The sequence below is a fragment of the Gavia stellata genome, chromosome Z, assembly GCF_030936135.1.
Source record: "Gavia stellata isolate bGavSte3 chromosome Z, bGavSte3.hap2, whole genome shotgun sequence".
In the NCBI taxonomy this organism is placed as follows: Eukaryota; Metazoa; Chordata; class Aves; order Gaviiformes; family Gaviidae; genus Gavia; species Gavia stellata.
Window position 1 is genome coordinate 42,170,254 of NC_082637.1, and position 23,984 is coordinate 42,194,237.

General features: G+C 40.5%; 1 protein-coding gene and 1 long non-coding RNA gene across 6 annotated transcripts in view; one reads left to right on the plus strand and one right to left on the minus strand.

The window, feature by feature from the left end:
• Positions 1-6,204: 6,204 nt before the first annotated feature.
• LOC132320773 (uncharacterized) lies at positions 6,205-10,499 on the minus strand. Of its 2 annotated transcripts, XR_009484591.1 has the most exons (4): positions 10,243-10,499; positions 9,717-9,933; positions 9,504-9,614; positions 6,205-6,733 (listed from the first exon to the last, which is right to left on the minus strand). It is a non-coding gene; the product is annotated as an uncharacterized LOC132320773 (long non-coding RNA). The 2 variants fall into 2 exon arrangements; XR_009484590.1 differs by lacking the exon at positions 10,243-10,499 and having other exon boundaries at positions 9,717-10,170.
• A 368-nt stretch (positions 10,500-10,867) lies between these two features.
• The window catches only part of PTAR1 (protein prenyltransferase alpha subunit repeat containing 1), a 31,949-nt gene continuing 18,832 nt past the window's right edge, over positions 10,868-23,984 (plus strand). For 2 of the 4 annotated variants that reach the window (XM_059833909.1, XM_059833910.1), the window contains exons 1-2: positions 10,868-10,953; positions 18,222-18,391. In XM_059833909.1, coding sequence (XP_059689892.1) covers positions 10,868-10,953; positions 18,222-18,391 — 256 coding nt within the window. The remainder of the gene's footprint in view (positions 10,954-18,221; positions 18,392-23,984) is intronic. The other 2 variants (XM_059833911.1, XM_059833912.1) reach the window with 1 other exon arrangement.

The window sequence follows — 23,984 nt, forward strand, 5'->3', positions numbered from 1 at the left end:
TATTTAAAGATGCCTAGCAAGAAATGTAATGCATAGTTGATTTGGAATCAAAACATGTTTTAGTTTAGACTTAGTCTGCTGAAGTAGTTTGGTTTCATTATTAAAAAGGTGTCTAATAGAACTGTACCAGCTTTTGACCCTTAATTCACTCAGCTTAGGAGATCTACAGAGTAACTCAGAACAAAAAAACAGGAGATACTATCAGGGGATTGTTGTCTTGGAAACTGCAGCACGACCAGCTACAGTTTTTTGCAGAAAGATTCCTACACAAATACCTTTGTTCAATTAACTGTTTAATATAATTGCATTTTATTTCTCTCCATACTATGTCCTACGAGTACCAAGGTCTGCTTAGCCAGCATAGAGCAATGTAGTAGACTTATTCCTCATTTTGCCTTAATGGCATTCCTATGTGTCAGCAGATCCAACCCAGAAAATGCACAGCTGTGTCTGCTGTATTTGAAAAACCTTGTTTTCTGTACACATCACGTGATTATTCAGAGTGACTATTTCTTCAGTCTTTTATATAAAGAGGAAAAGCTACTTAGTTTAATGGAAGTGAATTTGCATTTAGCCTTCTCAATGGGAAGTGAACACTTAAATGTTATGTTAGCTGAATAAATCAAACCTAAAGGCCATGAAGATGCATGTTTCATTAATCAAAGTTACAAGCAGGCCCCACAGATGTGTGCACTTAAATTTCTAAGCTATAACAAAGCAGAAGGCACAATTACTTATTCTCTCTGTATTTCCTTGAATCAAATAAGACCAGCATAAATTCCTTGAATCCAAAGGAATCTCATTTATGCCCTAGTCTTTGGGATCAGCCTCTTGATGCCAAGGCAATGCAAGGAATCTTATTTTTAATACTATTGCCCTACTCTCTCTCTGCTATCACCTTTAGTTCAGATGTTTGCAGTTGCATCCCATTGCACTTGAGAGATGACAAGTAAGATTTATGCCTCCCCTTCAGAGTAAACAAAACATCTACTGACAAACAGGATTTCATGCATTAAAGAATAAAAATGTCAAATCTGTTTCCTGATCACTAAACAGCAACGAAACTAGCCGAGTTGTATGCAGCTACAGCATATTACCAGAACTATCGTAACTCCTCTTTACCTACATTAATGTGCACCTAGCAGAGTTCCTCCCTAGCAATACCCTTTAAACATTCTCCAGATTAGCAACTACCCTCTCCTATTCACCACCTCAAAGCTACTTTATTTTAATAAGAGGTATTCAGAAGGTGAGTCATCAACAGCACTACAAAAGCATAACTAAAAAAGATGCAAACTGAAACAGCAGCTGCAGATACCAAAAACACAGACATATTCCAAGAATCCCTCTATTTGCTTCCCAGCCTTTAAAAGAAAGGCGAGACTTCATCCATTCATCATACTATGGGTCCACATGTATTTTGCTATCAACTTAATTAAAAATGTAATTTCACCACTTACAGGATGGAGGAACAAACAAGTCCCTGATTCGAAGTAAACTTCAATCTTGATATCACCTCCCTATTTCTAGCAATCCGTGTTAATATCTGCGTAATGCGATACGGCATTTTAAGTGGGAGGTACCAGGGCTGAGTATTGCAGAATCTGAAGGCTTCAGAGGTGACACCTGTTGTTCTCAATAGCCCTCTGCTTATAGGTGTTTTTACATTATCTAGCTTGATTGAACTAATTAAGGCTTGCATGCATCACCCTTAAATAAAATGGTCCACTTCTACCAAGTCAACATATTTTGAAAAGCTTAGAAGGGTAACCTTAGCCCAGAAGGTGGGAGTGAGGGAGGACTTAAAAAAAAAAATCCTGGAATAAGCTTTATTTGTAGACATTGAAATGCAAGTTCCTGAAACCACAAGTATTTAGTTTATATATCAAATATTTTTCTTCCACTCTTGAGCACTTAATCTGAACAGCATTACCTGACTTCTGAGAGAGGTGGATTCACAAGCTGAAGCCTCGATATTAAAAAAAAAAATCTTTTACTCAAAACAGTACACAGGTACCTCTCAATCTCTTTGGTAACTGCACTGGAGGTCAAACCCCATTAAAAAATCAGAATTATTTGGGACATTTTATTAAAACAGTTCAAGAAGCCAAACCAAATGAAATATTCTGCACTTAAAAGACCACATTTGGAGTACTACGTCCAGTTTTGCACTCCCCAGAACAAGAAAGATGCTGACACACTGGAGAGCCCAGGGGAGGTCACCAAGGTGATCAAGCCCTGGAACACATGATGTGTGAGCAGAGGCTGTATGTATCACTGTCATCTGAATATATGACCAAACTTACAAACAGAATGCAAAAAACAGAGGGCTAAGCCCCAAATGTCTTTAAGTTTATTATTCTGAGTAAGGAATGTTAAAAAATTGCCAGAAAAAGAAGTCTTGTGTCAAGTCTCCCTAATAACTGTAGATAAAAATCCCCACTCACTGTTTTCATTGAGTCACCTGATTTCTACCTGTTAAGAGCAGAGCTTTTCTACTGAAAGCAGAGCAGTAGCCCAGATCATCTGAGATTCTTAACCTTGGGCAGCCACATCCGTCACTTGGATTAAAAACACACACACCCTAAAATATTCATCTTAAATGCTGTCTTCTCTGAACTTACGTAACATTACTGCTGACTGGTATGTCACAATACATCAGTTACTTTCTGTGTAATGACATTCGTAAATCAGAAACTCCTGAATACTAGCATCAAAAATCACAGTAAGAGTCAATAACTTATTCTTCACTTTTTATCTAATTCACATATCTCTTCTGTATACAAGAAGACATGAACTTCTCTTATACAACATGCTTATGAAAACAAGAGCACAGCTATTCCTATTTTCAAAAAGTGTACTTAACAAAGGTAGGACTGAGGAACTCAGCTGCATGATGAGCCTCATCTTTAATTCTGTGCATTTTATGACATTGCAACTGATCTAGCATATGTCAACAATGTTAATCAGATTTCACCCCTTCCTCCCCATGATAGGTAAACTGGTAAAACTATCAAACTGCTAATTAATGATCCATTTCTAGTTATGCTTTCACTTTTTTTTCTTTTTAAACAGCTTTGACACAAAAACCAAAACACTGCAAGAGCTTTTCATAGTGAGAAGGATGCAAGACAACTTTCCTAATCCCTTGGGCAAAGAAGGACTGTTTGTTTGCCCATCAAAATTTATACACATAGGCACACACACTGATTTAGCAAAAGGGCACAAAAAGCCAGGAACAGAGGATGATGCAAAATTGCACATTTCAGAAAATGTGTGCGGCTGAAGACTACCAGAATCCAGTCACCAATGCAGTGTAAGCTCAATGGTATAGCCTTAGTTGTTCCTCCCATCCAGTACTCAACTACTCAACCTCCTGGAAAAGAGAAATGAGAGACTACACCTCATCCAGGTAGAGAAGACAAAGAATTCATACGCGTTCAAGGGAAGACTCAAGGGGTTTTTAATGAGATCTTCTGAGGGTTACTAGCAAAACAAACTACAGTCTTTTGACTTCCCTGGAGCTGAGGAATAGTCAGAAGCTAACAGAGTACTCTAGTGGAGTAAGAAGACAGAGGAGTGTATCACATGCACAAGCTCCTTTTAGTCCTCCCTGGGAATCCATCTGTGGCCTCTGATCAGAGACAGACTCTTGGAGCCAGACAGTCGCTTGGTCTGAACCAGTAGAGTTGCTCCGAAGTCTTGATTTTTAGCTATGTAGGCAAAAACCTGATTGTATCATCTTTGAGGAGTCTTAAGTAACTCAGCTTTGTGCTTACTACCCAGAGCAACAACTCCAGCTCCACGGAAGAGGTAGAACTGGTAAATCATTTCAGAAAAGAGTTCATCTCCTCATGGCTATACTTTAACCGCTGGAGGAAGGTACCGGTTCATGAACAGTATTTCTAATATAAAAATAGTACCACAGCTTCCCAGCACACACTCCAGAGATGCTAATCACCTGCAGAATCCCAGCTTAATCAGCAGCATGACTTTGGTCAACACAGCAATGCAGCCATCTTGTCATATTTCAGGGACAGGGCTGTAGCATGTGTTCCTTCTTTTTTAAGCACAAAAGGGAAAAAAAGAGAAGAGAAACTGACAGGTATATTCCAAGTGCCCTAATTTATAACAACTCTAGTCTTTAATCACAATCTGGATCTCTAAAGCATAAGCTTGCATTAAGTTTTGTCTTACTGCTCAGCCTTTCCACACCTCTGTTCTTTATACCTGGAATGAAATGACTAAGAACATTCGCACAAAATTTTCATTTTACTAAAGCCAGAAAACATGGGCTTATCATTGCCTTCAACATCTGCAGGCCTTGGGCATGATCAAGGGCTTCTGGAAAACTGTTCTGGTCTCTGTCAACGTTAATTGAGCCGAACTGATCTACGGAGGTATTTCAATCAAGAAACACAGAGCTTGCCTTCTTGTTAGCAGCAGGGCTCCCTAGGTAACTCTAAGAGCATTCAGACATTAAAATAAGGATAGGAACAGAAAACTAGTGGAAGAAAATAAAGCAGGGCATTATGTTCAGAAAGGCAGTCCTCACCTAACAGTCCGTTACACACACATTGACATCAGTAAGGAATTTGTTCCTCATGCCTTCAGTTTCCAGATGAAGCATACAAGGCTTTTTAATTTAAATTAGTCAAGAATCAGGCTCCCCATCACTGATTCACTTACTTGTTTGTATCACAAGACTGCTGTGAAGAAGCATTAGTTAAAATATGTAAATACACACCAAAAAGAAATCGAGTGGCCACAGAATTCCATTCTCTACCATCCTTATCCTAAATGAAAATTAATACTATTACGTACAAAATCAATGCTCTTACATGCAAGGAAATACTCTTGAGATTGATCTCTGTCCTTTCCTAGAAAATGAGAAAGCATTCTTAAAAGTAGTCACGGTGGCACTTCGCAATAAGCACAAACATTTCAAGATATTCTAAACACAACACAAAATATGCTCATTTACAAGAACAATCATCCCACCCTCAGACTACAACAGGAAGGAAAACAAAATAGTTACATTTATTACTTCTCTGTATCAGTCCTTAATGATTGTAAGTAAAATCATACTGAAAATAGAAGTAGGCTATATAGCTATATACATAAGCAAAGAGTTCCAACATGGGTTTCCTGATACAGAAATTGTAAAGAAATCTCAACTTTGTCTTAGGTAACACTGGACTGACAGTATGCAGCTAGCATTAAAAACAATTATTTTCCCTTCAGAGAAATTACAATAAATAAACTACATTTAAAAAGAGGAAAAATAATGTGACAGACTTACAATAATTGATTCTGTTGATTGTGCATGGTTTGCTGATTCAAGTGCATATTGTAAACAACTGCTGCTAAAAAACATGTCGCTCTGTAGACAGGGTAGGTTTACTCAAACCACTTGGTAGCATACATATACAAGTGCTGCTGGAACTGCTCCAGATCTTAATGAAAATAAACATACAGTTTGATTTTAAGACAAATTTTGACATTACTTAACATATCCAGAACACTTTCACCATATTAAATATGTATTAATAAAATACAAGTGTAACTTTTTTATCAATTTAACATTTTTTCCTTAAGGTTACTCTAGAATTAAAATAAAAGTAGCTTCAATTGTTACATAACTTCATACTATGCAACAAAAGAGAATGAATAATTCAGCATATGTGAGATAATTTTTTCTTGGCACGTCAGTTGCATTTACTTCTAATAAGAAGGGAAGAGAATTAATTTGGAGAAACACAGACAAACTAATATCCACAAATGAAGTCCATTATACCTAAACTGTAGAAAGTATGTTTCTCAGAAACTTTTTATGCAAAATTTTTCAGCACGTTTCAGTATGAGGTTTACTTCCATTCCTTTTCTCTTTCATCCATTTGAGGACCATGTTTGCACTGTCCCTCAATGGCGCTGTTTCCACTAGCCCACTGATGTTCATTGACCACACGATGAACTAAGCCACACCACATTCCCTACAATGCTAAGAAATCATTATAATAAAACATAATGTATTACAGTAAAAACTTTATATTAGAATATTAAATTTTGATGCAATAATAAATTACAATGACATTTTTGTATGAACTAGCTTCGTTGCAGCAAAACCAGAAGTAACTGACAACGTCTGAGTACCACTGTTACAGAGTCGCAGGAGAATTACTAAGAGGAGTCATCATTGTGGGGTTAACCAAATGTTTTATTAAACAATGATTAAACAGTGGTCAAACAACCTACTACTTACTACATGTCAAACAATTAGCTTATATACAATACACTTTTAGATCTTCTAGATCATCTCTTGTTGCAGACATCAGACACCTCGAGGGGTAACCTTGAAAGGCATCCCAGCTCAAGAGGAGACTGCTGTGCAGCCCACTGCCGTGCAGGAGAGCTCAATGGGCTCTGGTGGCTGCAGATATTTGTACCATAAAGTGATTGGCTTGTGGTCAAACTCCCCTTTGGTGTATGCACAGGTGTGCAACCATAGCAATTTTTAGTTGTCTACTTCCAGCTCAGGCAGGTATTGTGGTTTTGGCTCAGAGCATTAGTTCCTGGTAAGATGTGACTTGGCACAAGTTCAGAAGGTTTGCACAACAGGGATCTTTTCAGTCAGGCCTATTGGTCAGCGACGCCTGAACCGAAGTACTGTTAACGCAGTCAGAGTAGGTGCACTCGTCGCAAACAGACAGTGACAATCTTTCTGCTTGCTAGCCTGAAAAGCAAATGTATGCAGAACTACTAAGTATAAAACTATATATACACACCCATATTTTTTACGTTAAAGAAACATCATTGAAAAATCTAAAGACTGATGCTTTCTGTTTTATGAAAAAAATGTGCTGTGCCTTCCCGTATTTGTACCATAGCTGTCAAATTCCCAAACGATCCTTGTAATAAATAGCAAAGCAAGGACAGCGGTGATGCAATTCTCCTCCTGTTGGCCACGTAATTGTGGCCTATTTAGAAAAATCTTAGGCCATGGGAAATCACTAAGATTGATACACTCATTTTTCTGTGCACTTGTTTCCACCCTCCCAAAGTGGAGGACAATTAGTACCAACTGTGAGGGGTTTTCACGCAAAATACGGTACTTAAATCAACAGCACTGAAGTCAATTGGACTTGTCCATAAAGCTGTAACAAATTACAATAGCTGAGAGGCATGTAACAAACAAAGATCATCACACATATTTTGCAAAGGTGGCCATGAAAACATTAACAATTATATTTCATACCTGGTGAACTGCATCTAAATTGAAAGATTCTAACCTTTTAATTATCTATTAAGGCAAGCTTAATGTACTAGAAGTTTGTTATATCACTTTAGATAGCTACAAGGATATATCATTCTGTACTCATCAGAGAAGAACTACCTCAACCAAATTGTTTCCAAGATTTTTGACACCTCACAGATGTCATAGGAATGGATTACCCAGGGACATTTCTTTCCTGTGGATAACATATATAATTCTTAGATTATTTAATTATGGTGTATTTTTTACAGTTTATTCTTATGCCCTATGTAAAATTTAACAAAACAATATTTTCTGAAATAATTTATTATAATTACCCCAGAATTAGAGCAAGTAAGAATGCTTGGCTGACAACTCAATAATCACTCCGAAAAGCCTCTGTACACTATCATGTGCAATATTAATACCAATGCTTGCCTTATAAACCATGACAATATGCGTTAAGTACCTAAGGTATACAATTTAAATACATTTTATTATGCTATTTAAATAACAAGAGCAATTTAATATTCAGTCCTCTTCAAAAGGCATGCATGAAGTCATGCACAGCATATTATCAGTTAATTGCACTATTCTAAATACTTTTGCGACTTGTAAGTACATTAGTAGTTTTGTAACAATTTTCAGTACTTTCAGAACAGAATTTTGCATTGTTATGACTGATTTTCACTTCTACCCAATATTAAAATTAAAAACAACAACAACAAAAAAAAAAAAAAAACAGACCAAAAGTTAGACTTTTAATCCATTGAGTAATTTTGGCATGATTAATGACATTTTAAAGGTGTTACTTTTAGGTCTAATTCACCAAAAACTCTTTACGGAATTCAAACTTCATATATAGCTGGAACTATTTCATTCACTGTGTTACCTGACTGAAGTTAAATTTGCTGCTTTTAACAAATTTGAAACAAACCTGTACACTGAACAAATTGCACAGGACAAAGTGAGAAGGCAGTGAGCCTGAAAAGGTATGCTGTCAACTACATAAATGTGGCTTATTTCTTTTGAGCAAGGCAAATGGGCATAAATTAAAAATTCTGGGTTATACTGAATAGAACAATCAAAGCTATTTTGAAAAAACAATTTGGATTTTTTAGCTAAAAATATCTCCCAGTGCCCACCAAGAGTTGCAATACCTTTTATCATATTTGCATTGTTGCTTATTTGACATTCAGAATGCATCAGCTTCCTTCAGTAATTTCAGACACCATACATCATGAAACAGTGTCTGTGCAGCCCTGTAAGGTGAATGAAAACCTGGGACAGCACAGCCATATAACCCAGTTACATGAAACCAGCATTATTTAGTCTAAGTATTTCCACTTAATATATGGGCAATGAAGAAGACCACATAAAATCTCCCATATGTAATTAGTTTTCTAATTTGGAGTTTAACACACTGAACCTTCAAATAAATCTGTGGAGACCTAGATCTGTGAAAGACTACAATCTTTTAATGAAACAATCACATTTCAAGTGCTGTATGACTTTACAGGCTCTTGCCTTCTCCTTATTTATACAAAAAATTTACTGAGTTGAAGCCCAAACCAGAATTAAAGCATCATTCATTTTCTCAACACATGCAACAGAGCAGACCAATTATTCAGTACTCTGAAGATGGTATTTTAGACCTAACTCATGCTATTACGTCTTCTTTTTTCTGGGCATGCACTGGAATAAAAAGAACCACTAAAAGGAAAGAAAAAAACACTATGTGAATTCAACGTTTACATGGTTATTGTAATAAATTACTTTCTCAGAATCCTAAAAAAGTTTTGGGAAGTATGCTGCACTGGAGCCAACTGGAGCTGCTAACACAACGCATGCTGCATATCTTTCGCTTGCAAAGGCATTCAGTTCAGAATTCCGCAATTATGGAGGCTTGCCATCTGACAGCACCAAGAGATCCTCACTTAAGCTATTTATGTAAATTAGTCCTACAACAAAATAGCCAGTCCACAGTCCAGAAGGTAATACTATAAATGTAAAAAAAAGAGTCACAGGAATTGGGAATGCAGGAAATCCTGGATTCTAGTTCCAGGGTACGTGTTCTACATAACCTTCAACAGAGGAGTATGAGTCTAAACTTGCATTAATAGTAACTGAAAACAAAAATAAAGCATGCATGTAGAAAAATATAGCAGCAGGTTAAAGAGACATTAATAAACACCTAAAAATATTATTTCAGGGAATATATGGAAAACAACGTAAAAAGGCAAGAAGTTACCTTTCAGCAGTCGCTGCTGAAGTGGTTTCTGACACATCCTTTTCAGCTTTTAGCACTGAGCTCCCACCAGTGTCTTGTTTCACTTGGGATTCTTTGCAGACATCACCTCTGCTTTTATATTTGACATATTTAAAAAAATATGACAAAATTTAACTACCAAAAAGGCAAGAGGCAACATGAAACACATCTCTGCTTTAAGGTTAGTTTACTTACAAACCCAGCAAAAAATTGGCAGCTTCAGCATGTGAGAGCACATTCAGCGTTACTGTTATTTGTTCTTTTATACGTATCCTTGACTGAGCCCTTCTTCTCTCCAGACTCTTTCTCCTCCTTTTTGTTTTTCTGAAGGAGGATATACAGCGGGTCTACCAGGCCTTCTTGGTGGTGGTGAAGGTAACAATGAAGCAGATGACGATGACGACATTACAAGCTTTCACATGAGAAACAACTAAATTATGCATAGTTAATGCTTTGTAAAACAACTCGTTTTGGAATAATACATTAATTTCTAAATGACAACCAAATACAGCAGCTGTGGTTCAGCGTTATCACCACCTCTTCACCTTCAGCCTGCAGATACGCGCACCCATCTCTCTTTGAAGTCAGGGGAAGCTATACACGCGCGCTTATCTTTTAAAGCCTAGTGGCGTAACATCTAGCATGAATATTAAAATAATAAAGGTATAAACTACTAGTTTCATATATAAATTAACTATTGCTGCTGCTTTTGCTCGTTTACCTGTCAAACAAGGGAACGGCAGACGGAAACTCAGTGCAATTTGGGTGTGACAGGCACGCCACACGGCTGGGGGTGCTCGCCCTCAGTCCGATGTAACTGCCCGAGAGCCACCTCAGCCGCTGCCGGCGCCGCCCCGGCCTCTCGGAGCTGCATCTTGAGGCGACTTTCCCGCACTCCGACAGCTGAGACCCCCGAAGGAAGGCTCGGCCCCAGCTGACGAGGAGGAGGTGTAGGGGCCGCGCACTCCCGCATGCGGCTACTGGCCCTCAGGTCCCCGGCGGTCGCCGGCGGGAGAGGCCGGCCGACACCTCCCCCACCCGCCGCGAGCGGGTGCACCCCCGGGCAGGAAAGCCCCTCCACTTGAGCAAACGGCCGGGGCCGTTTTACAACCGCCTCCCCCCGCTCCTGGGGCCTGGCCGGGGCCCTTTCCTACGGAGAAAGCGGGACCACCACTGCTCCGCACCCCCGGGAAGGGCGCCGAGGCGGGTGGGAGGCCGGGTTTCGCCCGCCCCTCCCCGCCGCCCGCGCGTTACCCGCGGCTCCCCGCGGGCCGCTGACCCGGAAGCACTCTGCCCGCCCGGCGCGGCGCGGCGCGGCGGGGCCGGGCCGGCTGTGCAGGCGGAAGATGGCCGAGTCGCCGGAGGAGGTGGCGGTGCTGGTGCAGCGGGTGGTGAAGGACATTCGAAACGCCTTCCAGCGGAACCCACACATGTGAGTGGGGCGGGGGCTGGCGGCGGCCGGGGCCGGGCCGGGGCGGGAGCGCTGCCCGCCCTGAGCCCCGTGTCTGCTCCTCGGCCGGCGGCGGCCCCGCTCCCTCCTCGCCTTCGGGCGGGCGGGCGTGTGAGGTCCCCGGCGGGGCAGCGGAGGCGCGGCGGGCCGCCCGGGGCTCAGCGGCGCCTGCCGAGGCCGGGTGCCCGGCCCAAGGTCACGCCGCGAGGGGCCGCGGGGACCTCTCGGGTTTCCCTGCCCGGCACAGGGGCTTCAGCGCGGCACCTGCCCGGGGCGCGCCGGCCTGCGAGCGGGAGGGCCGGCGCCGGGCGGCTTCCCGGGACCTGCGCCTCATCGGAGCAGGTCGCTGATGCCACGTGTCTTCTGTACTCTCCTGCTGCCTCGTCGTCTTCTGGGTAGCGTCAGGTACCTGCTCCGGGAGTTTGAGGAACTCTGGAGGCCGGTGTGGCCCGCTGGGCGCGGGCTGCGGCAGCACCCCTGCTGCTGGCGAGCCGTGCGGCCGCTTCGTCAGCCTGGCGGCAAAAACGGCCTCGTCAAGAAAAAGCACTTAGTTATAGAAACCTGCAAGGACTCTAAAGTCTGGAAGTGATGAATACCTTTTTAAAGACAAGTTCTTAAATGGACTCCTTGAATTTGAGGTTTGGCAATGGTAAACTCGTAGCATAGCGGAGATGGGGTTGACCTTTGCCAGCGGGTGGGTCAGGCGTGCCGAGCCCCGTTGAAGGCAGCAGGGTCTGTGTGTGTTGGAGGCAGAGCGTTAGTGCTGGCGGAAGCAAATCTCAGGATTGAAGCCTTCTGAATTGCACCCTGGTACAAACAGCACGGTTTGATAAATGCTATCTTCAAATCCATATCTGTTAATAGAGATGCCAGTGCTTTTCATTGTCTGTTGGTTTGAAGGAGACAAACAGAATGACTGCGTAAATACAAACCACAGTTATTGCTATCTTGTGAGAATCGTGTTTATCTAACAGTCGGGGGGTCAGATGGTCTGTGTTTTATTTTCAGATCCACTGCTGACCAGCTCTGAGACCCTGGTTTAGGTACCTCCCATATTTCTATTTCCTTCCTCATCCTTTGTTTTAAGACACAAACTGTTTAGGGAAGCATCTTTCTGTCTATTTATGTAAACTCCATATTGGTTATGGCAAATGAGGTAGCACATAGTGGATAACAACTTCATAACATAAGTACGATGTATTTGTGTCGGTTGGAAACACTGCAGTCTCTGAGGTAGTGGCCTATTAATCTGTTCCAGAAAATGGTATGCTAAGCAACTACATAGGAAAATTTTATGGACACTTAATTTATCCCTTTGCTTAAAAGAGAGGATTAGAATGAATACCCTCATGTTCCTATAAATGTAGTCAGCAACTCGGGTGGGTGGCCAGGTTTTAAAATACAGCATATGGATGCTGTCTAAAAAAGAACTGTGTTTTGCCATGAAGCTTCATTTTTAGGTTGAGGCATAACATGCTGTAAACAGCCAGTATTTGTGAATGAATGTTCTGATTCTTCTTAGTTCCTACTCCTTCCTCAGAATTGTTTCTTGGTAGCAAACTTCAAGCTTGTGTTTTTGAAGAATATGCTGCTGTTGCTGTTTTCTTTCATGGTTGCAATCTCAGAGATGAAAGTAGGCTACACGGGTTGTGTGCTCTGAGACTGATGCACCCTGTCATGCTTCTAGGGAGGACGCATGAGCTACTGCTAGTTTATCCCCTAAAGTAGAAAAAGTGGCAATTCTGGCTGCTGGATTTCTGAACTGCAGTACTTGAAATAGGACTATGCACGGCCAGTGGAGGCTGCGGGCCTTTTGCTACGATGCCTCTCTCTCTCTAGAGCACCAGGTTGCAGCCACGCTGGCCAGACATTTTCATGTATCTCAGAGATCTCTCGTCTTCCTGCTGGTGGCCAAGACACTCTTAACCAACTGCAGTCCCTGACAGATGTTACCCTCTTGAATTGAGCAGCCTGTTCGTGTCACAGGTCCAAGTTTGAATTTTTTTACCTGGCAACTGCCTGGCTCCACTGAAAATAAGGGGTCTGCCATGTGTATGATGTTCCTATTCACATCTCATACTTCTGTCCCCTACTCATTTCTCTTCCAGCATTTGTTGTCCCTTGTCTTTGACTGTTCGCTTGTCCCCTTTGCATCTGTTAGAATGGGTGTTTTGTTCCGGCAGGTTCACAGTTTTGTAGGTTTTAAAGGGGGTATTGTCTCTGGTCAACAGTAAAAAGCATGTAAAAATGCGCTTTTAGACTAAGTAGAATGTTGGATTGTTGTTTCTCTTTTTTTGCTTTGTATTAAATTTGCAGCAAGACTGTGTATCTTTTTAAGCTGAGCTTACTTCTAACTAAATATACAATACAAAATTATTTTTGCCTTGTCTCTCTGATAGCTCCATTTTCTTCAGTTGGATAACTGTGTCAGCATGCTAGTTTTCAATTTCGTAAGGCTTTGAAATTTAGTGGAAGATATTTTTACCTAGTCCTACAAGCATAGGTCCTGATAAAATCATATTCATGAGCTATCCCACTGGAGCTGAACAGATTACCAACAGTGAGCAGATCAATGTATATTTTCTTTTTGAACTTGCTGTTCTTTTGCACAGAAAGTCAAACAGAAAGAGACTCACTTGTCAAAAACGTACATGAATTTGATGGGCATAATTGGAAAGATGAACTCTTAGATGGTAGCCCAGCATTTGTGTACAAAATCTGAGGATACTATTTACGGTTTGCTAAGAATCATATATGTCACTGTAGCTCAGATAATTTTTTCTGTCTCAATTCATCACATACTTCATGTAGTAAAAATATCACACTTCCTTTTGTTAGATTTGAAACTCTGAATCAAGCTCTTTTCTGGTGTGGTTGCAAATTTGTCTGCAGGGGATTCAGAAAGAAACATACTTCCTTAAATATTTACTGTAGCCGAGTATGAAATTTGTCTTGCCAATGTTCTTTTCGTTAGATTGTTTAATACCTTTGTGCAGCATTGATATGTCCAAATATACCAACAGTAAGTAAAAATAATTTACTTGTAATACTTAGTGAGAGGGGTCATCAGTGCAGGATTTTGTTATTGCAGCAGAAGTTTCCAATCAAGTGGAGATCAATGTGAAAGCAAACAAAAGGAAACTCCTAGAGAGTGAAAGTGTCAGATTTTTATAGCTTCTTTAGAAGCAAATATTGGCCAGAAGTACTTTCGGTTTCAGTAATATATTACTGTTCTTTCATTTATGAAAGATTTTTGTTGTACCACTAAGATAATGACTGATCATAACGTGCAAATTAGTTTATTATTTGAAATTCTAAAAGAGAATTGTATGTATATGATGCACTGCACAATAAGGGAAAAAAAGTTTCAACTCTTGAATTTAGGCCCCCCTCTTCCCTGTGTTTCAGATGTTGTAAATTCATTAGCCATGTGGTCATTTATTTGAGACTTCCTTTAAAGTAAAATATACACCTTTCAAGTGTCCATGCTCTGGATTGTCTTCCAGTATTAAAAGGTTTTTATAATTGCAGAAATATTCAACTACTTAGGTCCAGTCTTTATTGTCCATAGAATTATAGTTGCATCGTATCCACTGATTGTACCTCATTCAGCTCTCCCAGCCATTATTTAACATCCTCTGTCTAATTCTGTGGGGTGAGGTTGGGCTATTTTAAAGCTGATCTTCCAGAAAAAAATCAGAGAATGTCTTTTCACATAGGGTACCTAAAGCTGAAGACCAGTCACGGCAGAAATGCCTCCTTCCCTAACAGTACTGTGGCATTGTGGTTTTGTGAAAGAGGGAACTTTTTTGTATCATCATGGTTTTAAAAGTTTAAAGTAGGTTGGCTAGGGTTTGTTTTGGGGAGGGCTATTGAACGGCTGAATCAGCAGACTGGGGCTCTTGCAGCAGGTTCTGCAACGGCTTGTCAGTACTGTTCCGCCATGGCTGAAGTTTGCACTATGGACCGGATCTGGACTGTGCAGCTCCACAGTCTCCCGGGTCTCATCTTGCACATCTTCTCTGGTCTCAGCACAGGTTGAAGAAGCTCTGTAATGGCTGCAGACTTCACGACAACCCAGCTAAAATCTTCACTAAGTTCTGGCAGCTTACACGGTGTATTTTAGGAATGTGAACTAGTGTAGTACTCTGTAAATACAGAGATAATTCATGCAATTTTTGGAACATGACTGTGGTGCTTGCTTTGAGGAAAATAAAAGTAAAAGCACCAAATAACTCCTAAAATTCAAGAGACGATATCAGAAAACTGGGAAGTCTAGGGAGAGAAATTAAATCTTACTTTCCTAGTCTATGGTGCTTCTGATAGTAGAAAATACCGACAAAAGCAGCCCTCAGTTGGTGTCTCCTTCAGTACTGTCAGCAGCTTGCACCTTGTCACTTGACCTAAATGTAGGCATTCTCCATCCTGTAATGAGTTTGGGCAATCCTGTCATATGAACAGGCACGTCTTCTGTCACATGGCCAGGGCGGTTTGCGCAAGATGAAGGGTAGTTCAGTCACTTCATTTTACAAGCACTAATTCAGTTGTGCCTGCATGCGAGTCCTGCTGTAGAGTCCTGCTGCAGAAACTTTCTTCAGCAGAGGCTGCAGGCGTTCTCAAGCAGTGTCTCCTGGGCTGACAGACCTGCCCCCTTACTTGCTCCTTCTGCGGATCTGAGGGGCCTTCAGCAGCAGAAATAGATGGTGGTTTGAATGAATTGATTTGGCTGCGAGATAGGCAGCCCTCCTTAGATAAATCTGCTCTCCTGGTATTTTGCATCGTGAATTCTGTTCCTTCTCAGGAACTCAATGCAACATATGACTCCCAAACCGCATGGATCATCAAAAACAATACCAAGGTGTTGGAGACAACATTTCTACCAAAAGATAAGTCCTGTTTTGCATCTTAGCAAAAGCTGAGCAGTTATCAGATAAACTGTTTTTTGTGTTGCACTGTATCGTGGTGAATTTCATTATGCAGTGGTCTAGTCCTCTGACGATTTCAGCTAGCTGAGTGCATTCTGGAGTTGGGGTGTTTCAGGTTGACTTGTCAGCTTTGTGCAAACCCTACCTGTCTGTCAGTTTGGCATGTTTAAAGCAGTGTTGTGAAACTTAGCTCACCTGAGTCAGACTTTTTGTATTTGGTAAGAAGTGAAGGTGTGGATGTATGTTGGGTTTTTTTTTCCTCTCTCCTTGCTGTTTACCTTTGGTGTACTGTTTGTAAGCAACAGCTGGTAAATTCTTGTGGGAATTCACAGAGTTAATTAAAAAGCTGTGGGTGACTGCATCTTCATTGCAGGTGGGTATCTGTATGTCTCTATATGCAAGGCCAGGCAAAGTTTAGCCAAGGACTGGGTTTAACATTCATGAATGAAAGGAGCTAGCAGTAAGTACAAACTTCAGGCTGTAAGGTACCATGTTGAAAGAAGCAGACTGGAATGTCATTTTAGGACTAATCTGACTAGCTTCCTGAAGAGCTTAACTTGTGTTGAGTGGAGCAGTGGAGATGAGGATCTTGCTTTGATTCCCATCGCTTGCAATTGGTGGAGTAGGAGAATGCTGTTTTTTCTCTCTCTGTTCTCAAATGACCAGGGATGGGTAAGGGACCCGGGTGTGTGTTTGGAGATAGAGCCAAGTGATTTGCAAATATCTTACCTCGAGTTACTTGTGCTCTTTGTAGCTTGTGATGTATGTTGTGATGTATGGAAGATAAAATCCATTTTCTGAATAAGCAAATATATTCTTAAATAAGCACATGGTGTCAATTCCGATTACTTTAGTAATAATCCAGTGAGGACACAGAACTAAATCGGTACACTCAGCTTGTCCAGTAACAAAATTAGCTTAAGATAATTGAGTTGAGGTTGTGGGGTTGACACTTGGAGTGTATCTGTAAACCTTGTATTGAGAAAATTTAAGATGGAGAATTCACTTTCTATCTGAGATCACAAGAGATCTTTTTTTTCCTGCCTGAGATCTGAGGATGTCCCTCCTCAACAAGAAAATTTTCCACTAAACAGGAGTTGGTGGAGAAATCATGCATAATGGAAAGTATAAAATAATGTTGCTTTCTGTCCAAACGAATGTGAATGCTTGACAACCTGTCCTTGTTTTTACAAAGCTGTTAAAGCTGCTCTTCCAACATCTCTACATGCTAGAGAAAGCTGAGGAAAAAGTAAAGTATGGTATGTCCCTTTGAAACCAGCAGCTGAGTTTCTTCTGCTTTGTTTGCTGGTGTGAATTTTTGTGGCCATCACTATTTTTCTAAAGGCTTGATTAAAGCCTCTCATACAAAGTTGCTGTTTAATCAGCAACTCAAATCTTCCCCCTGTTCAGCAGGCTGCCTTGCACAGGAGGAAAAAAGGGACATTTGGAAACGTACATGTGGAAACATGCACACTGCTGTCGGTGTGATTTTCTTTTGCGTGATCTTTGATTTCAGAGCACCTGGTGATGCTGCTGCAGGGCTCACCTGGGTAGCTTTGGGTCAGTTAGGTGCTTGTACTGGTTAATATGTTTTGGTTACTTTGCAGTAGCAGTTGTTACAGCTCCATCTCATCTCCATCATAAAGCCAGGGGTACTTGTGTTAATTCAGCTGAGTTAAACTGCTTAGGTGATAATCTAAAAATACTAAAAAAGGGACCTTCCTCATTCAGGATCTTTGGGAAAACCTGATAAAACTTTTCCTATTATCTTAAGGTGAGAAGAGCCAAAATCACCAAAAGGAATCTTCCTAGAGAACATTTAAAGGATTTTGAATTCATTCTGGCTCATCTAATCATGGCTATTACTTCCAGAGTCTTCAGCAAGTCTTAAAATATTTCTTGTTTTCCATCACTATAGCACTGGGGAACTAATACAAAGTTTTAGTAGTGGCTCTTAACTCAAAACCACGACTGGCTTTTGTATTGTGTCTGGATGAATTGTGCAGAGGTAAAATACATTTACTTTTTTTGCTTAACTTAAATCTTTATTCATGCCTTAAAACATGTTTGAATCATTTATTTGCCAAGCTAATATACTGCATGAGTTTTGCAGAGGATGGCTTTCTGAAAATGTGTTTTGTCGTACCTGCAGACCAGCAAGAATCAAGGAGGTGAATTGAGGATAGTGACTACAGATTTTGGTAAAAACAGGGAAAAGGATGATGGACTGACTGGGTGGGAAGCATTGCCGGTCTCCCCTATTGAGAAAAATAATTGGCAACTACAGGAAATAAGTTTAATTATATTTCTTTCTGTTTTTTTAAGAGATGAAATTGGATTAATACCATGCCCTGAAGCCAGGTATAACCGGAGCCCTATTGTCCTGGTAGAAAACAAGCTTGGTGTGGAGAGCTGGTGTGTCAAGTTTCTTTTGCCATATGTCCACAATAAACTTCTCCTCTACAGACAAAGAAAACAATGGCTGAACAAAGATGGTAAGTTACCCAGTTGGAGCATAGTATCTTGTGTGATTCTTAATGCACATTTTTTATTTATGATAGAATCATTTAGGTTGGAAAATACCTCTAAGATCCATTGAGTCCAACCGTAAACCTAACCCTGTCAAGTCCACCACTAAACCATGTCCCTAAGCGCCTCATCCACATGTCTTTTAAAAACCTCCACCGTCCAAGGACGGTGACGCAAACACCTCCCTGGGCAACCTGTTCCAGTGTCTGACAACCCTTTCAGTGAAGAAATGTTTCCTAATATCCAATCTAAACCTCCCTTGGCACAACTTGTGGCCATTTCCTCTTGTCCTATCGCTTGTTACGTGGGAAGAGAGACCAGCACCCACCTGTCTACAGCCTCCTTTCAGGTAGTTGTAGAGAGCAATAAGGTCTCCCCTCAGCCTCCTCTTCTCCAGGCTAAACAATCCCAGTTCCCTCAGCCACTCCTCATAAGACTTGTTCTCTAGACCTTTCACCAGCTTCGTTGCTGTTCTTTGGACGCGTTCCAGCACCTCAATGGCTTTCTTGTGATGAGGGCCCCAAAACTGAACATGGTATTCGAGGTGCATCCTCACCAGTGCTGAGTACAGGGGTACAAACATTTCCCTAGTCCTGCTGGCCACACTGTTTCTGATACAAGCCAGGATGCCATTGGTGTTCTTGGCCACCTGGGCACACTGCCTGCTTATATTCAGCTGTCGATCAACACCCCCAGGTCCTTTTCCGCCGGGCCACTTTCCAGCCACTCTTTCTCGAGCCTGTAGCATTGCATGGGGTTGTTGTGACCCAAGTGTAGGACTCAGCACTTGGTCTTGTTGAACCTCATACAATTGACTTTGGCCCATCCATCCAGCCTGTCCAGATCCCTCTGCAGAGCCTTCCTACCCTCAAGCAGATCAACACTCCCACCCAGCTTGGTATCTGCAAATTTACTGAGAGTGCACTCAATCCCTTCATCCAGATCATTTACCTTTTTTGACACTACACTGGCCCTTCTTAAAGACAGTTTAACCTGTTCTGAAATAACTGAATGTTACTGGGGGTGAGGGCAGGGTTTGGATTGTGCATCTTGGCAACCTAAACAAGTTATAGGGTTGCTTAGTTGAAAATGTAAATCCTTTCTGTCTTGCCCAAGCTGGAGGGATTAGAGGGAGATGACTTATTTCGGTGAGTGATTTAGGGAAGCAATGTTAATCTTTACAGAAGGAATTTTGTCCTGCATTCCTGAGTCAGAAGGAAAACTGTGGTGATGGGTGGATCTAATGTAAAACAAGTGCAGTGTTTTTCAGACGTAGTGGTACCAGAAGTCATTAGGCCATACAGCTCTGTAATTGTAAAGCTTTATTTCCTTTTTCATCTTTTTGGTTTGGTTTTTCATTTGTTTTACTTGCATGAAAAATACTTTTATTTGAAGAATTTATTTGAAGAATTATAAACAGGTGCAACATGGGAGATATTTGGCTGCTTACAAGTTGTCCTATTCTGTTCAGAGTAAGAATGAAAAGGGGTAACTGTAGTTTAAGAAACTAATTTTTTTGTTCATGGTTTAACATCTCTTCTAAATATCAGTCAGCATAAAAAATGTTCTTACTCTAGGCTTATCTCAGTGTCTTATTCTTGGTGTTTATTCGTAGTGTTTTTGAGGCTTCTTTCTAGCATCTTCTACCTGCTGTGGCATTTTTCACATTTTTGTCTCCCGGAAAGAGTATCTTTTCCGTTGAAGAACACTTCATGACCACTCACAGAGTTCAGATCTTTAGTATCTCACATGCATCTGGATTTCAGTTTGAGGCTGTTACCATATTTTAATTTTTTTTTGTTTGCATGAAACTAACCTAATCATAAAGCACTGGCTGTGTCCATTGTGCTTTAAAATTACTGTCTTGGACTACCTTCCCCTCCTGGAACTTACCCAACAGCCACCATCCATTTGGTTGTGTTGATTGCAGCTATAGCAAAGGCAGTCTCTCTGGTTGCGTGATGAACTAGTGAGTTAAATAATTATGTTTTAAGTAGCGGGATGCTAGCAGACATCTGATGCAGACTCTAGCATCTAGTCATCATATAACTAACATGCTGTACCATCTTAGAACAGATAGGTTTTGAGAGTAGGTCTGCGTAGATCAGGAAAAGAGGTCTGGTTAGTAACATCACTTTCTTGATATAATTGCCATTTGCTTTTCTCTTCTTAATTTTTTATTACTCTAGTCTTTTCACTTTAAGTGGAGGAAGCCAGCTGTGCACTTACCACTATTAAAGTGTAGGATAAGGGATGGTCAGATGGTGTTAGTCAAGTCTATAAATGTGCACTTGAGCTTCTTTTGCATTCAGGGGTGATATGGAGAAAGAAGATTGAGGTCTCTAGTGAATCTTGGCAAAGGAGCATTCTTAAGGCAATGAATGTTTCCTACTTTTGTTTGCCTGAAGGTGGGGTCTAGAGTCATTAAACAGACTTTAATTCCTTATTACAAACACGTTGATACATAACACAAGCATTTTGAAGAGTAACATTAAATGGCAGAGAAAGTTCGTAATGTGTGCATGGATGTGCTTGCCTTCTAGTGGATGAGGAGGGGGTCATAGGAACTTTTTACCTCTTCGCAAGCCAGATCATGATAAAGAGGAACCCATTCCACCGGCAACATACAGTCTTCCAGCACTGGCTGTGTACCTTGGGTGGTGTTAGAGTAACAAAGCACTGGCTTGATACTTGGAGTTAATTCTCCATTCAGAAGAGTAGCCTAAGAAAGTTGTAGTGTTTTCACGTGTTCTTAGGTATTACCGATCTGTTGATTGTCTGTATTTTATTTTTGTCTAACATTTTTTTTGTGCGTGTGTGTGTACCCCAAGAGAGGTTTCATGTCATGCCATCATGTGATTATCTAGGAAAAAATGTTTTGTGGACTTTGTCAATTTTACATTGCCCTTTATTTTTTATTTTCATGTCATTTATTTTCTTGAATATTCTTTCTCATTACAGACATCTTTAAAAGACTTTTATTTCAAGGGGATGTGCATTTCTAACATAGGTAACTTCCATTTCTTACTTGGTATCTGTGGTTTATGGTTGGACCTAGTAAGACTTGGATCTTTTTGGTAGCTGCCACCAAGTTGCTGCTGATGCATTCAGTTCTGATAGAAACCAGTGATTGTGCTCTGATTGCAAATTCATAATTTATAATGCCGATGATTATAAAATTCAATATAAAGAGCTTTAATGTAAGGATTACAAATAATGTTGACTCTGACATGTAGCCAGAAACAAATTTTAGCATTTAAAGAGATGAACCTGCTAGCACAGGCAGTCTTAGCAAAACCAATGGTTCTCATTGCAGTGTTTTTTGCAGGTCTGCAGTAGGAGTTGGAGATGTATTTTGATTATGCTGCAGATCTTCTGCAGGGAGACTTTTAATTTCAGTCTCAAATGTTACAGAAAAGTCCTCCCCTAGAAATTGGCATGCAAATACCTGTTGTTTCAACGTGAAATACAAACCAGTGAGACTTGTGTCACTCTTGCACTGGGAGGCTGGACACCACCGATACCCATTAGCTAACAGGCAGCTGGGTTCTTATGTGCTGGCACCCTGCTCCATTCACATCTGTCCAGGCGCTGTGTTGTGGTGACACTGTGACATGTGCCTATTCCGCCAGGATGGTATGGTGCACTGACTGCTTGAAGAGTGTCTCTGCTTCCCTCCCAGACGAAGCCTTGCAGAACCCTTCCTCTCAAAATGCAGATCATAAAACTGAGTCAGTAAATACTGGAGTGGCAAGAAGTTTAGATTATTGCCTGTTTGTTGAGACTTGTTTGGCGTTTCATTTTCAAAAGAAGAAAACCATTCTCCTTTGTGTCTTCAATTAGAAAGGTCGTTTTAAAATGCGTGAAAAAAGGTGATCTGCAGCGTTTTCATGTCTGTTAACATGTTGTGTCACTACAGTAAAACATGATCAGGACCTCCATGTTAATAACCTGTTTGTAAAGCAAGGTACAGCTTACAGAGTTTAGTATGTTTTACCATGATTGAGTTTCACATTTGATAGGAAATTTTAGCAGAAACTGAACTGCAGTGGTGGAGGGAATGAAGGCGGAAGTCTTTCCCAGCTGGACTTACAGAATTGTCTCTAATGTGGCATAAGTAGGCGTACTCTATCAAGATGTTATGTTTTCTGTACATTTGAAATATCCTCAAGGATTTTCCTCCAAATTCCTTTCTGTAGACGAAAGTGCAATCTTGGAATTTTGGCAAGGTACTTGCTTTCTTCTGAATGTAGTGAAAGGATAGATTTGTTTATTACTGCTGCAAAACTCAATTGCATATTCTATTGATCCTTGTAATAAACAGTGGTGGCAAATGTAGTCTCTTGTTACCTCTTTTGTGTTGTTCAAATTACTGTAAGCCATTTTAAATAGAACAGAGAAGAAAAACAGGGTGCTGATTCAAGCGTCTGCTTTCAGATGTGGTGTCTGATATTTTTCTGTCAGGATCCTGGGAGAAGGAAGTTCTTTATAGTCAGTCATTGACAGCTTACTGTGGCAGAAGTTTAATTTAGTTATGGTTTCTTTTGGATACTTGGAATCCAGAATCACGACTGCTTCCTTTCTTGCTATTGTTCCCGTTTAGAAATCTTGATTTTACAATATGTTTTCATCCTTTTTCCAATATTTTTTTTAATTTATGCATGTGTATTATTTGTATTATCACGAGATGGTTTTCTGAAATTGCTACAAGGTTCTTCTCTTTTTATGCAAAGCATTGTTGTGCATACTCCCAGAATATCCTTACTTCCCATAAATCTGTTTCCACTTTTACAACACTCTTCTGAAAAGCACATCTTGGTGTGATACACTTACAAAAATAAAAATCTGGATACAGCCGTATTTAAAAAGAAAATCACCTAAAAACATATTGTCATATTTGTCCTTTTGTAGCTGGGGAGACTTTAATGTACAAAAGGACATGTACCTTGTGATCACCTGTGATGCTATATTTTGTTTGAAATGTGTCCAGCAGAAAGTACTTTTAAATTGTTCAGGATACAGGGAACCTCTGTAACAGGAAAATGGACAAAATGGTAGACAAGCTTCTGTTTAAGTTGGGCTCTGTTTGGTGCTGTTCTAGACCTGTGACGTTACCAGAATAGTCATGTTAACTGAAAGTCATGACTTAGTAGGATAAACAAACTATATTGTTCTAAGTGGAGTCATGTAGACTGTGAAAACAGTTTCTAAAAAGTACTCAAAAGACTGAACTAGGCTGTAAGAAGCTTTGCTTAACGTGTCTTGTCAACCATAGCATATACAGTAGTAGAACCTAATCATTGCTAAAACCATTATTGTATTTAGAAAATCCAACACTCAAAAGGTCAGAATTTTTTATGACTTAATTCAGAACTGCCTCTAATCCTGTTGTTTGCAGCATTTTGCTGAGTCTCTACATTTCTTCTTATCCTGCACTGCACAGTTTCATTCACCTTTCCTTCCTATAGCAAACACCTTTCCCTTCTCTAACAAATGAAAAAGTCCTGCAGACATATCCTTTATTGCACAGTCCTGTTGCATTGATACTTACCATGGTTG